At 39.5% G+C, this 16,547-nt stretch overlaps 1 protein-coding gene across 1 annotated transcript in view; it reads right to left on the bottom strand.

Moving 5' to 3' along the window:
* Positions 1 to 16,547, bottom strand: part of ca12 (carbonic anhydrase XII) — a 101,394-nt gene that overhangs the window by 55,555 nt on the left and 29,292 nt on the right. The window contains exon 3 of the mRNA XM_046352064.1: positions 8,312 to 8,506. Within this exon, the coding sequence (XP_046208020.1) occupies positions 8,312 to 8,506 (195 nt within the window). The remainder of the gene's footprint in view (positions 1 to 8,311; positions 8,507 to 16,547) is intronic.

Below are 16,547 nucleotides of genomic sequence, written 5' to 3'. Positions count from 1 at the left end.
AGTCAATCACGGACTACAATCACGGACTACAGTCAATCACAGACTAAATAACTTTTTTGCCCGCTTTGAGGACAATACAGTGCCACTGACACGGCCTGCAACGGAAACATGCGGTCTCTCCTTCACTGCAGCCGAGGTGAGTAAGACATTTAAACGTGTTAACCCTCGCAAGGCTGCAGGCCCAGACGGCATCCCCAGCCGCGCCCTCAGAGCATGCGCAGACCAGCTGGCCGGTGTGTTTACGGACATATTCAATCAATCCCTATACCAGTCTGCTGTTCCCACATGCTTCAAGAGGGCCACCATTGTTCCTGTTCCCAAGAAAGCTAAGGTAACTGAGCTAAACGACTACCGCCCCGTAGCACTCACTTCCGTCATCATGAAGTGCTTTGAGAGACTAGTCAAGGACCATATCACCTCCACCCTACCTGACACCCTAGACCCACTCCAATTTGCTTACCGCCCAAATAGGTCCACAGACGATGCAATCTCAACCACACTGCACACTGCCCTAACCCACCTGGACAAGAGGAATACCTATGTGAGAATGCTGTTCATCGACTACAGCTCGGCATTCAACACCATAGTACCCTCCAAGCTCGTCATCAAGCTCGAGACCCTGGGTCTCGACCCCGCCCTGTGCAACTGGGTACTGGACTTCCTGACGGGCCGCCCCAGGTGGTGAGGGTAGGCAACAACATCTCCTCCCGCTGATCCTCAACACGGGGCCCCACAAGGGTGCGTTCTGAGCCCTCTCCTGTACTCCCTGTTCACCCACGACTGCGTGGCCACGCACGCCTCCAACTCAATCATCAAGTTTGCGGACGACACAACAGTGGTAGGCTTGATTACCAACAACGACGAGACGGCCTACAGGGAGGAGGTGAGGGCCCTCGGAGTGTGGTGTCAGGAAAATAACCTCACACTCAACGTCAACAAAACTAAGGAGATGATTGTGGACTTCAGGAAACAGCAGAGGGAACACCCCCTATCCACATCGATGGAACAGTAGTGGAGAGGGTAGCTAGTTTTAAGTTCCTCGGCATACACATCACAGACAAACTGAATTGGTCCACTCACACTGACAGCGTCGTGAAGAAGGTGCAGCAGCGCCTATTCAACCTCAGGAGGCTGAAGAAATTCGGCTTGTCACCAAAAGCACTCACAAACTTCTACAGATGCACAATCGAGAGCATCCTGGCGGGCTGTATCACCGCCTGGTACGGCAACTGCTCCGCCCTCAACCGTAAGGCTCTCCAGAGGGTAGTGAGGACTGCACAACGCATCACCGGGGGCAAACTACCTGCCCTCCAGGACACCTACACCACCCGTTGTTACAGGAAGGCCATAAAGATCATCAAGGACATCAACCACCCGAACCACTGCCTGTTCACCCCGCTATCATCCAGAAGGCGAGGTCAGTACAGGTGCATCAAAGCTGGGACCGAGAGACTGAAAAACAGCTTCTATCTCAAGGCCATCAGACTGTTAAACAGCCACCACTAACACTGAGTGGCTGCTGCCAACACACTGTCATTGACACGGACCCAACTCCAGCCATTTTAATAATGGGAAATGATGTAAATATATCACTAGCCACTTTAAACAATGCTACCTTATATAATGTTACTTACCCTACATTATTCATCTCATATGCATATGTATATACTGTACTCTACATCATCGACTGCATCCTTATGTAACACATGTATCACTAGCCACTTTAACTATGCCACTTTGTTTACTTTGTCTACACACTCATCTCATATGTATATACTGTACTCGATACCATCTACTGTATGCTGCTCTGTACCATCACTCATTCATATATCCTTATGTACATGTTCCTTATCCCCTTACACTGTGTATAAGACAGTAGTTTTGGAATTGTTAGTTAGATTACTTGTCGGTTATCACTGCATTGTCGGAACTAGAAGCACAAGCATTTCGCTACACTCGCATTAACATCTGCTAACCATGTGTATGTGACAAATAAAATTTGATTTGATTTGATTTGATTTGTTCCTGGTTCTAAATTTCTTGAATGGGGCATGTTTATTTAAGATGGTTAGGAAGGCATTTAAAAAAAATATCCAGGCATCCTCTACTGACCGGATGAGATCAATATCCTTCCAGGATATCCCGGCCAGGTCGATTAGGAAGGCCTGCTCGCTGAAGTGTTTTAGATTGTAGGATGGCTGGGATAGATGGGGGGGCAATCAGTTCACATATGGTGTCCAGAGCACAGCTGGGGGCAGAGGGTGGTCTATAGCAGGTGGCAACGGTGAGAGACTTGTTTTTAGAGAGGTGGATTTTTAAAAGTAGAAGTTCAAATTGTTTGGGTACAGACCTGGATAGTAGGACAGAACTCTGCAGGCTATCTTTGCAGTAGATTGCAACACCGCCCCTTTTGTCAGTTCTATCTTGTCTGAAAATGTTGTAGTTTGGAATTAACATTTCTGAATTTTTGGTGGTCTTCCTAAGCCAGGATTCAGACACAGCTAGAACATCCGGGTTGACAGAGTGTGCTAAAAGCAGTGAATAGAACAAACTTAGGGAGGAGGCTTCTAATGTTAACATGCATGAAACCAAGGCTATTACGGTTACAGAAGTCGTCAAAAGAGAGCGCCTGGGGAATAGGAGTGGAGCTAGGCACTGCAGGGCCTGGATTCACCTCTACATCGCCAGAGGAACATAGGAGGAGTAGAATAAGGGTGCGGCTAAAAGCAATAAGAATTGGTCGTCTAGAACGTCTGGAACAGAGAGTAAAAGGAGGTTTCTGGGGGCGATAAAATAGCATCAAGGTATAATGTACAGACAAAGGTATGGTAGGATGTGAATACAGTGGAGGTAAACCTAGGTATTGAGTGATGAAGAGAGAGATATTGTCTCTAGAAGCATCATTGAAACCAGGAGATGTCATTTCATGTGTGGGTGGTGGAACTAATAGGTTGGATAAGGTATAGTGAGCAGGACTAGAGGCTCTACAGTGAAATAAGCCAATAAACACTAACCAGAACAGCAATGGACAAGACATATTGACATTAAGGAGAGGCATGCTTAGTCGAGTGATCAAAAGGGTCCAGTGAGTGGAGAGGTTGGTTGAGGGTCACGGCGATTTAGACGGCTAGCCAGGCCATCGGTACCAAGCTAGCATAGGATGGAGGTCTGTTGTTAGGAGATAGGGTGTCATTAGGGATATATAGGAGATAGGGTGTCATTAGGGATATATAGGAGATAGGGTGTCATTAGAGATATATAGCAGATAGGGTGTCATTAGGGTTATATAGGAGATAGGGTGTCATTAGAGATATATAGGATATAGGGTGTCATTAGAGATACAGCTCCTCTATACAGGAGATAGGGTGTCATTAGAGATATATAGGAGATAGGGTGTCATTAGAGATATATAGGAGATAGGGTGTCATTAGAGATATATAGCAGATAGGGTGTCATTAGGGTTATATAGGAGATAGGGTGTCATTAGAGATATATAGCAGATAGGGTGTCATTAGGGTTATATAGGAGATAGGGTGTCATTAGGGATATATAGGAGATAGGGTGTCATTAGAGATATATAGCAGATAGGGTGTCATTAGGGTTATATAGGAGATAGGGTGTCATTAGAGATATATAGGATATAGGGTGTCATTAGAGATACAGCTCCTCTATACAGGAGATAGGGTGTCATTAGAGATATATAGGAGATAGGGTGTCATTAGAGATATATAGGAGATAGGGTGTCATTAGAGATATATAGCAGATAGGGTGTCATTAGGGTTATATAGGAGATAGGGTGTCATTAGAGATATATAGGATATAGGGTGTCATTAGAGATACAGCTCCTCTATACAGGAGATAGGGTGTCATTAGAGATATATAGGAGATAGGGTGTCATTAGGGATATATAGGAGATAGGGTGTCATTAGAGATATATAGCAGATAGGGTGTCATTAGGGATATATAGGGGATAGGGTGTCATTAGAGATATATAGCAGATAGGGTTATATAGGAGATAGGGTGTCATTAGAGATACAGCTCCTCTATACAGGAGATAGGGTGTCATTAGAGATACAGCTCCTCTATATAGGAGATACAGCTCATCTATATAGGGGATAGGGTGTCATTAGAGATATATAGGAGATAGGGTGTCATTAGAGATATTTAGGAGATAGGGTGTCATTAGAGATACAGCTCCACTATGTAGGAGATACAGCTCCACTATATAGCAGATAGGGTGTCATTAGAGATACAGCTCCACTATGTAGGAGATAGGGTGTCATTAGAGATGCAGCTCCTCTATATAGGAGATACAGCTCCACTATATAGGAGATAGGGTGTCATTAGAGATATATAGGAGATAGGGTGTCATTAGAGATATATAGGAGATAGGGTGTCAATAGAGATACTGCTCCACTATATAGGAGATAGGGTGTCATTAGAGATACAGCTCCTCTATATAGGAGATACAGCTCATCTATATAGGGGATAGGGTGTCATTAGAGATATATAGGAGATAGGGTGTCATTAGAGATATTTAGGAGATAGGGTGTCATTAGAGATACAGCTCCACTATGTAGGAGATACAGCTCCACTATATAGCAGATAGGGTGTCATTAGAGATACAGCTCCACTATGTAGGAGATAGGGTGTCATTAGAGATGCAGCTCCTCTATATAGGAGATACAGCTCCACTATATAGGAGATAGGGTGTCATTAGAGATGCAGCTCCTCTATATAGGAGATACAGGGTGTCATTAGAGATATATAGGAGATAGGGTGTCATTAGAGATATATAGGAGATAGGGTGTCATTAGAGATATATAGGAGATAGGGTGTCATTAGAGATATATAGGAGATAGGGTGTCATTAGAGATATATAGGAGATAGGGTGTCATTAGAGATATATAGGAGATAGGGTGCCATTAGAGATATATAGGAGATAGGGTGTCATTAGAGATATATAGGATATAGGGTGTCATTAGAGATACAGCTCCTCTATACAGGAGATAGGGTGTCATTAGAGATATATAGGAGATAGGGTGTCATTAGAGATATATAGGAGATAGGGTGTCATTAGAGATATATAGCAGATAGGGTGTCATTAGGGTTATATATGAGATAGGGTGTCATTAGAGATATATAGGAGATAGGGTGTCATTAGAGATATATAGCAGATAGGGTGTCATTAGGGTTATATAGGAGATAGGGTGTCATTAGAGATATATAGGATATAGGGTGTCATTAGAGATACAGCTCCTCTATACAGGAGATAGGGTGTCATTAGAGATATATAGGAGATAGGGTGTCATTAGGGATATATAGGAGATAGGGTGTCATTAGAGATATATAGCAGATAGGGTGTCATTAGGGATATATAGGGGATAGGGTGTCATTAGAGATATATAGCAGATAGGGTTATATAGGAGATAGGGTGTCATTAGAGATACAGCTCCTCTATACAGGAGATAGGGTGTCATTAGAGATATATAGGAGATAGGGTGTCATTAGAGATATATAGGAGATAGGGTGTCAATAGAGATACTGCTCCACTATATAGGAGATAGGGTGTCATTAGAGATACAGCTCCTCTATATAGGAGATACAGCTCATCTATATAGGGGATAGGGTGTCATTAGAGATATATAGGAGATAGGGTGTCATTAGAGATATTTAGGAGATAGGGTGTCATTAGAGATACAGCTCCACTATGTAGGAGATACAGCTCCACTATATAGCAGATAGGGTGTCATTAGAGATACAGCTCCACTATGTAGGAGATAGGGTGTCATTAGAGATGCAGCTCCTCTATATAGGAGATACAGCTCCACTATATAGGAGATAGGGTGTCATTAGAGATGCAGCTCCTCTATATAGGAGATACAGGGTGTCATTAGAGATATATAGGAGATACAGGGTGTCATTAGAGATATATAGGAGATAGGGTGTCATTAGAGATATATAGGAGATAGGGTGTCATTAGAGATATATAGGAGATAGGGTGTCATTAGAGATATATAGGAGATAGGGTGTCATTAGAGATATATAGGAGATAGGGTGTCATTAGAGATATATAGGAGATAGGGTGTCATTAGAGATATATAGGAGATAGGGTGCCATTAGAGATATATAGGAGATAGGGTGTCATTAGAGATATATAGGATATAGGGTGTCATTAGAGATACAGCTCCTCTATACAGGAGATAGGGTGTCATTAGAGATATATAGGAGATAGGGTGTCATTAGAGATATATAGGAGATAGGGTGTCATTAGAGATATATAGCAGATAGGGTGTCATTAGGGTTATATATGAGATAGGGTGTCATTAGAGATATATAGGATATAGGGTGTCATTAGAGATACAGCTCCTCTATACAGGAGATAGGGTGTCATTAGAGATATATAGGAGATAGGGTGTCATTAGGGATATATAGGAGATAGGGTGTCATTAGAGATATATAGCAGATAGGGTGTCATTAGGGATATATAGGGGATAGGGTGTCATTAGAGATATATAGCAGATAGGGTTATATAGGAGATAGGGTGTCATTAGAGATATATAGGAGATAGGGTGTCATTAGAGATACAGCTCCTCTATACAGGAGATAGGGTGTCATTAGAGATATATAGGAGATAGGGTGTCAATAGAGATACTGCTCCACTATATAGGAGATAGGGTGTCATTAGAGATACAGCTCCTCTATATAGGAGATACAGCTCATCTATATAGGGGATAGGGTGTCATTAGAGATATATAGGAGATAGGGTGTCATTAGAGATATTTAGGAGATAGGGTGTCATTAGAGATACAGCTCCACTATGTAGGAGATACAGCTCCACTATATAGCAGATAGGGTGTCATTAGAGATACAGCTCCACTATGTAGGAGATAGGGTGTCATTAGAGATGCAGCTCCTCTATATAGGAGATACAGCTCCACTATATAGGAGATAGGGTGTCATTAGAGATGCAGCTCCTCTATATAGGAGATACAGCTCCACTATATAGGAGATAGGGTGTCATTAGAGATGCAGCTCCTCTATATAGGAGATACAGGGTGTCATTAGAGATATATAGGAGATAGGGTGTCATGAGAAATATATAGGAGATAGGGTGTCATTAGAGATACAGCTCCTCTATATAGGAGATAGGGTGTCATTAGAGATATATAGGAGATAGGGTGTCATTAGAGATATATAGGAGATAGGGTGTCATTAGAGATATATAGGAGATAGGGTGTCATTAGAGATATATAGGAGATAGGGTGTCATTAGAGATATATAGGAGATAGGGTGTCATTAGAGATATATAGGAGATAGGGTGTCATTAGAGATATATAGGAGATAGGGTGTCATTAGAGATATATAGGAGATAGGGTGTCATTAGAGATATATAGGAGATAGGGTGTCATTAGAGATATATAGGAGATAGGGTGTCATTCGAGATACAGCTCTATTCTGCACTCATCATCATTCGGCTGCAGAACGCTGGACCAGCCTTAGGCCACTGTTTCACCACCTATCATCAACCAATAAGGTGCCTGGACCAGAGAGGTGATTATGCTAGCATGTCTAATAGGGGTTTCTATGCTGTTGGCTAAACGGCCATGTCAGTGTGAGTGGTCAGTATGTTTGAGACTTGCTGACACTGCTATCGCCCTCCCTGCATTCCATAATGATGGGGGTCCTGACAGTGGCAGGTATCTGCGTCATCCGGCCTTGTGATCACTAAACAGCCGTGGGGTTTAACGAACATACAATGCAAGTTGCCTCTGTAAAATAAAGAATTGTATTATATTGGTCCTTCTGTAGCTCAGTTGGTAGAGCATGGCGCTTGTAACGCCAGGGTAGTGGGTTTGATCCCCGGGACCACCCATACGTAGAATGTAAGCACACATGACTGTAAGTCGCTTTGGATAAAAGCGTCTGCTAAATGGCACATTTTTTTTAAATATTTTTTTTATATTATCAGAGGGCTGTTTTAAGACAAGAGATATTCTATCTAAGAGCATGTTTACAAAGATTTTAAAAATAACACTGGGGATTGTTGTCGTGTGATTATGTTAGATTACTGTGGCCGATCCAGTCAGAGGATAACTGACCCAGGTCACTAAGAAGAAGAGAGTGTTTTACGTATACTACCAATGTCAGGTATGCTTGTTCAATGTCATATGTGTGCTACTTCGTGGGTATGGCACACATATGACATGGTTCTGGCACCAGGATCAGCCTGCTCAGTCGCAGCAGGACCCACGACATGCAAGACATCTAACGCCTGTAAAGATGAGATCATCTTCCAGGCTTTACTCACTGGAGTGTCCATTGTTCCCGAGGGTCAGCTGCTCATTGGCTGAGAGGTTGTAGTTCTGGAGCTCGATTGGACGTAGTGTGGGGTCAAACCTCAGCAGCTGGGTCTGGATGTCTATGGGTGACTGGAATGTTCCGCCACAGAATGGGTAGTGCTTGGACCAGTGGTGCTCCCCGTCGGGACCTAAATAAAACAATACTATAGTATATAATACGATATAACACAGTGAAACAATAGAAAACAGAACCCCACAGAATGAGTAGTGCTTGGACCAGTGGTGCTCCCCATCTCATCCTAGAGAAGGTAACAATCAATTTAATCAATTCAATTTGACCAATTTAAATCAATACAACTTCATTTGTCCCTTAAGGCAATTCCTTCCCTACATGATGCAAACTGCTTCATCAGATGACATCACAACCCAGGAGGTACCTCTGGTGACATCACAGCCCAGGAGGTAACACAGGTATATACTGATATACTGATATACTGATATACTTGTAAATGTAAATGTAGTGATATACTGATATAGTGATATACTGATATACTGATATAGTGGTATAGTGGTATAGTGATATAGTGATATACTGATATAGTGATATACTGATATACTGATATACTGATATAGTGGTATAGTGGTATACTGATATACTGATATACTGATATACTGATATAGTGGTATAGTGGTATAGTGATATAGTGATATAGTGGTATAGTGATATAGTGGTATAGTGATATAGTGATATACTGATATAGTGATATAGTGGTATAGTGATATAGTGATATACTGATATAGTGATATACTGATATACTGATATACTGATATAGTGGTATAGTGGTATAGTGATATAGTGATATACTGATATAGTGATATACTGATATACTGATATACTGATATAGTGGTATAGTGGTATACTGATATACTGATATAGTATACTGGTATACTGGTATAGTGGTATACTGATATACTGATATAGTGATATACTGATATAGTGATATACTGATATAGTGGTATACTGATATACTGATATAGTGATATAGTGATATAGTGATATAGTGATATACTGATATACTGGTATAGTGATATAGTGATATAGTGATATAGTGATATACTGGTATACTGGTATACTGATATACTGATATACTGGTATAGTGATATACTGATATACTGGTATAGTGGTATACTGATATACTGATATACTGATATAGTGATATAGTGATATAGTGATATAGTGATATATATAGTGATATAGTATAGTGATATAGTGATATATATGGTATACTGATATACTGATATACTGATATAGTGATATAGTGATATAGTGGTATAGTGATATACTGATATACTGATATACTGATATAGTGATATAGTGATATAGTGATATAGTGATATAGTGGTATAGTGATATACTGATATAGTGATATAGTGATATAGTGATATAGTGATATAGTGATATAGTGATATACTGATATACTGATATAGTGATATAGTGATATACTGATATAGTGATATAGTGGTATAGTGATATACTGGTATAGTGGTATACTGATATACTGGTATAGTGATATACTGATATAGTGGTATAGTGATATAGTGGTATACTGATATAGTGGTATGATATAGTGATATAGTGATATACTGATATAGTGATATAGTGGTATAGTGATATACTGATATACTGATATAGTGATATAGTGATATAGTGATATACTGGTATAGTGATATACTGATATAGTGATATACTGATATACTGATATACTGATATACTGATATAGTGATATAGTGATATAGTGATATACTGGTATACTGATATACTGATATACTGATATACTGATATAGTGATATAGTGATAGTGATATAGTGATATAGTGGTATAGTGATATAGTGATATACTGATATAGTGATATAGATAGTGGTATAGTGGTATGGTGATATACTGATATACTGATATAGTGATATACTGGTATAGTGATATAGTGATATACTGATATAGTGATATACTGATATAGTGATATAGTGGTATAGTGATATAGTGATATAGTGATATAGTGGTATAGTGATATAGTGGTATAGTGATATAGTGGTATAGTGATATAGTGATATAGTGGTATAGTGATATAGTGGTATAGTGGTATAGTGATATACTGATATACTGATATACTGATATAGTGATATGGTATAGTGGTATAGTGGTATATAGTGATATAGTGATATAGTAGTGATATAGTGATATACTGATATACTGATATAGATATACTGATATAGTGATATAGTGGTATAGTGGTATAGTGATATACTGATATACTGATATAGTGATATACTGATATACTGATATAGTGATATAGTGATATAGTGGTATAGTGGTATAGTGATATACTGATATACTGATATAGTGGTATAGTGATATAGTGGTATAGTGGTATAGTGATATACTGATATAGTGATATAGTGGTATAGTGGTATAGTGATATACTGATATACTGATATAGTGATATACTGATATACTGATATAGTGATATAGTGATATAGTGGTATAGTGGTATAGTGATATACTGATATAGTGATATAGTGATATAGTGGTATAGTGATATAGTGATATACTGATATAGTGATATAGTGATATACTGATATAGTGATATAGTGATATAGTGATATAGTGGTATAGTGATATACTGATATAGTGATATAGTGATATAGTGGTATAGTGGTATAGTGATATACTGATATACTGATATAGTGATATACTGATATACTGATATACTGATATAGTGATATAGTGATATAGTGGTATAGTGGTATAGTGATATACTGATATAGTGATATAGTGATATAGTGATATAGTGATATAGTGGTATAGTGGTATAGTGATAGTGATATAGTGATATACTGATATAGTGATATAGTGATATAGTGATATATATAGTGTGATGATATAGTGATATAGTGGTATAGTGATATAGTGATATACTGATATAGTGATATAGTGATATAGTGATATAGTGGTATAGTGGTATAGTGATATACTGATATAGTGGTATAGTGATATACTGATATACTGATATAGTGGTATAGTGGTATAGTGATATACTGATATACTGATATACTGATATATAGTGATATACTGATATATATAGTGGTATAGTGATATACTGATATAGTGATATACTGATATAGTGGTATAGTGGTATAGTGATATAGTGATATAGTGATATAGTATAGTGATATAGTGATATAGTGGTATAGTGATATAGTGATATAGTGGTATAGTGGTATAGTGATATACTGATATAGTGGTATAGTAGTATAGTGATATAGTGGTATAGTGGTATAGTGATATACTGATATACTGATATAGTGATATAGTGGTATAGTGATATAGTGATATAGTGGTATAGTGGTATAGTGATATACTGATATACTGATATAGTGGTATAGTAGTATAGTGATATAGTGGTATAGTGGTATAGTGATATACTGATATACTGATATAGTGATATAGTGATATAGTGATATAGTGATATAGTGATATAGTGGTATAGTGGTATAGTTGTATAGTGGTATAGTGATATACTGATATAGTGGTATACTGATATACTGATATACTGGTATACTGGTATAGTGGTATACTGATATACTGATATAGTGATATACTGATATAGTGATATACTGATATAGTGGTATACTGATATACTGATATAGTGATATAGTGATATACTGATATAGTGATATACTGATATAGTGGTATACTGATATACTGATATAGTGATATAGTGATATAGTGGTATACTGATATACTGATATAGTGGTATAGTAGTATAGTGATATAGTGGTATAGTGGTATAGTGATATACTGATATAGTGATATACTGATATACTGATATACTGATATACTGATATAGTGATATACTGATATAGTGGTATAGTGATATAGTGATATAGTGATATAGTGATATGATATAGTGATATAGTGATATAGTGATATAATGTGATATAGTGATATAGTGATATAGTGATATACTGATATACTGATATAGTGGTATAGTGATATACTGATATAGTGGTATAGTGATATACTGATATAGTGGTATAGTGATATACTGATATAGTGATATAGTGATATAGTGATATAGTGATATAGTGATATAGTGATATACTGATATACTGATATAGTGGTATAGTGATATAGTGGTATAGTGATATAGTGGTATAGTGATATACTGATATACTGATATAGTGGTATAGTGATATAGTGATATAGTGATATAGTGATATGATATACTGATATAGTGATATAGTGATATAGTGATATAGTGATATACTGATATAGTGATATAGTGGTATAGTGATATAGTGGTATAGTGATATAGTGATATAGTGATATACTGATATAGTGATATACTGATATAGTGATATACTGATATAGTGATATACTGATATAGTGGTATACTGATATACTGATATAGTGATATAGTGATATACTGGTATAGTGATATAGTGGTATAGTGGTATACTGATATACTGATATACTGATATAGTGATATAGTGATATAGTGATATAGTGATATAGTGATATAGTGATATACTGATATAGTGGTATACTGATATACTGATATAGTGATATAGTGATATAGTGATATAGTGATATACTGATATACTGATATACTGATGATATAGTGATATAGTGGTATAGTGATATAGTGGTATAGTGGTATAGTGGTATAGTGATATAGTGATATAGTGGTGATATAGTGATATACTGATATAGTGGTATAGTGGTATAGTGGTATAGTGGTATAGTGATATAGTGATATAGTGGTATACTGATATACTGATATACTGATATACTGATATAGTGGTATAGTGGTATAGTGGTATAGTGATATACTGATATACTGATATAGTGGTATAGTGGTATAGTGATATAGTGATATAGTGGTATATTTGATATAGTGGTATAGTGATATAGTGATATACTGATATAGTGGTATAGTGGTATAGTGATATAGTGATATAGTGATATAGTGATATAGTGATATAGTGGTATATAGTGATATAGTATAGTGGTATAGTGATATAGTGGTATAGTGGTATATAGTGATATAGTGGTATAGTGTATATTTATATAGTGGTATAGTGGTATAGTGGTATAGTGATATAGTGATATAGTGGTATAGTGATATACTGATATAGTGGTATAGTGGTATAGTGGTATAGTGGTATAGTGGTATAGTGATATAGTGGTATACTGATATACTGATATACTGATATAGTGGTATAGTGGTATAGTGATATAGTGGTATAGTGGTATAGTGATATAGTGGTATAGTCGTATATTTATATATAGTGGTATAGTCGTATATTTATATAGTGGTATAGTGGTATAGTGATATAGTGGTATAGTCGTATATTTATATAGTGGTATAGTCGTATATTTATATAGTGGTATAGTGGTATAGTGATATAGTGGTATAGTCGTATATTTATATAGTGGTATAGTGGTATAGTGGTATAGTGGTATAGTGGTATAGTGGTATAGTCGTATATTTATATAGTGGTATAGTGGTACTGCGAGATAGTGGTATATTAATGTAGTGGTAAAGTCATATATTTATATAGTGATACATTGATACAGTGATATATTGATATAGTGATAGCTACTTTTACCCTATTCCCTATGTAGTGAGCTACTTTTACCCTATTCCCTATGTAGTGAGCTACTTTTACCCTATTCCCTATGTCGTGAACTACTTTTACCCTATTCCCTATGTCGTGAACTACTTTTACCCTATTCCCTATGTCGTGAACTACTTTTACCCTATTCCCTATGTAGTGCACTCACTATATAGGAAATAGGTTACCCATTTGAGACCCAACCCGAGGGTTCATTGGCACTACCCAGCCACTTGTAATCTACCAACTCCCTTGGCACTCCGGGGTGTAACAGACGGCAGAAGTCCTCTAGATTTCTCAACACACTATACTAAAGAGACTCAAATATCTTGTACTGTAATAACCCTTCTTGGAGGCACATGATGACGTAACAGAACCTAACTGAGTCAAGCAGCAAAACCCCTTGAACAACACAATATATATATATATATATATACACAAACTGGCCCTGTCACAAATACTGATGTCAGAGGTAACATGGTTGCTTATGTTTCCACTTGGCCACTGCAGAAATATGTATTCTATGTTTATATATTCCGATTGGTTGGTTCAATTAAGATAGCAATAAGGTGTATTGCCATTGGCTACGCTTGCAGATAAGGGGAGATGGCAAATTTCAATTCTCCCCAGTTTGATCATTTATGCAAGAGGTAGATCACGTTCTGAAATACTGTATTCTATTCATATAGTTCACAATGTACATGTCCTGGTGTATATATGAAAGGGAAAGGGGGAGACCTAGTCAGCTCGGGTGTTGTGGACGGGGGTTAAGGGAAGGGAAAGGGGAGACCTAGTCAGCTCGGGTGTTGTGGACGGGGGTTAAGGGAAGGGAAAGGGGAGACCTAGTCAGCTCGGGTGTTGTGGACGGGGGTTAAGGGAAGGGAAAGGGGGAGACCTAGTCAGCTCGGGTGTTGTGGACGGGGGTTAAGGGAAGGGAAAGGGGGAGACCTAGTCAGCTCGGGTGTTGTGGACGGGGTTAAGGGAAGGGAAAGGGGAGACCTAGTCAGCTCGGGTGTTGTGGACGGGGGTTAAGGGAAGGGAAAATGGGAGACCTAGTCAGCTCGGGTGTTGTGGACGGGGGTTAAGGGAAGGGAAAGGGGAGACCTAGTCAGCTCGGGTGTTGTGGACGGGGGTTAAGGGAAGGGAAAGGGGGAGACCTAGTCAGCTCGGGTATTGTGGACGGGGGTTAAGGGAAGGGAAAGGGGAGACCTAGTCAGCTCGGGTGTTGTGGACGGGGTTAAGGGAAGGGAAAGGGGAGACCTAGTCAGCTCGGGTGTTGTGGACGGGGGTTAAGGGAAGGGAAAGGGGGAGACCTAGTCAGCTCGGGTGTTGTGGACGGGGGTTAAGGTCAGTTGTACAACTGACCGGGACCGGGGACAGGCGATAGGACCAGGACAGGGAATAGGACCGGGACAGGGGATAGGACCGGGACCGGGGACAGGGGATAGGACCAGGACAGGGAATAGGACCGGGACAGGGGATAGGACCGGGACCGGGGACAGGGGATAGGACCAGGACAGGGAATAGGACCGGGACAGGGGATAGGACCGGGACCGGGGACAGGGGATAGGACCAGGACAGGGAATAGGACCGGGACCGGGGACAGGGGATAGGACCAGGACAGGGGATAGGACCGGGACCGGGAACAGGGGATAGGACCAGGACAGGGAATAGGACCGGGACAGGGACCGGGACAGGGGATAGGACCAGGACAGGGGATAGGACTGGGACCGGGACCGGGACAGGGGACAGGGGATGGGACCGGGACAGGGGATAGGACCGGGACAGGGAATAGGACCGGGACAGGGACCGGGACAGGGGATAGGACCAGGACAGGGGATAGGACCGGGACCGGGACCGGGACAGGGGACAGGGGATGGTACCGGGACAGGGGATAGGACCGGGACAGGGAACGGGACAGGGGATGGGACCGGGACAGGGGATAGGACCAGGACAGGGGATAACCCTAACCCTAACCCTAACCCTACAAAGGAAAGATAAAGCCAACCAATGGTTCACGCCTGAACATCCTGAGTTATTTCAGCTAAGGAACAAAAGCTTGATTTGAAGCCAGACAGACTGGTAGACTGGCAGCCAGACTGACTGACTCACTTTCAGACAAATTAGAAACAAATGCTTCCATAAAAAGGTCTAATCATTTAATTAATTCCGTGTCTGACCCTCGTAGCGATCCAGCTACACTGTGGAAGGCTATTAAATCACTACAAAGAAGCAGCCAAACAAACCAAATCATTCTTGAGGGACGATGCATACCAGCAAAGCCACTACACAACACTACACAACACTACACAACACTACACAACACTACACTATACATTCATTGGACTATAACGGTAACACACTGCCCACAAACTGTTAGGGCCGACATAAAGCAACAGCTTTCTTTTCAGCCCTGTGGAATGAATGCTTACCACCGCTACACCTGGTTATCAGCGGAGCCTTGTCTGGCAGCGACACAGTTCATTCAGCCTCATTTTACTGCCTTTATTAAATAACATAGCTGATACTTGCTTAAACAAATGTGGTTTCTACTGACAATTGATATGT

Source organism: Oncorhynchus gorbuscha, linkage group LG06 (genome assembly GCF_021184085.1).
Source record: "Oncorhynchus gorbuscha isolate QuinsamMale2020 ecotype Even-year linkage group LG06, OgorEven_v1.0, whole genome shotgun sequence".
NCBI classification, from domain to species: Eukaryota; Metazoa; Chordata; class Actinopteri; order Salmoniformes; family Salmonidae; genus Oncorhynchus; species Oncorhynchus gorbuscha.
Note: the sequence above shows the minus strand (reverse complement) of the source record. Positions and strands in the feature narration are given on the sequence as shown.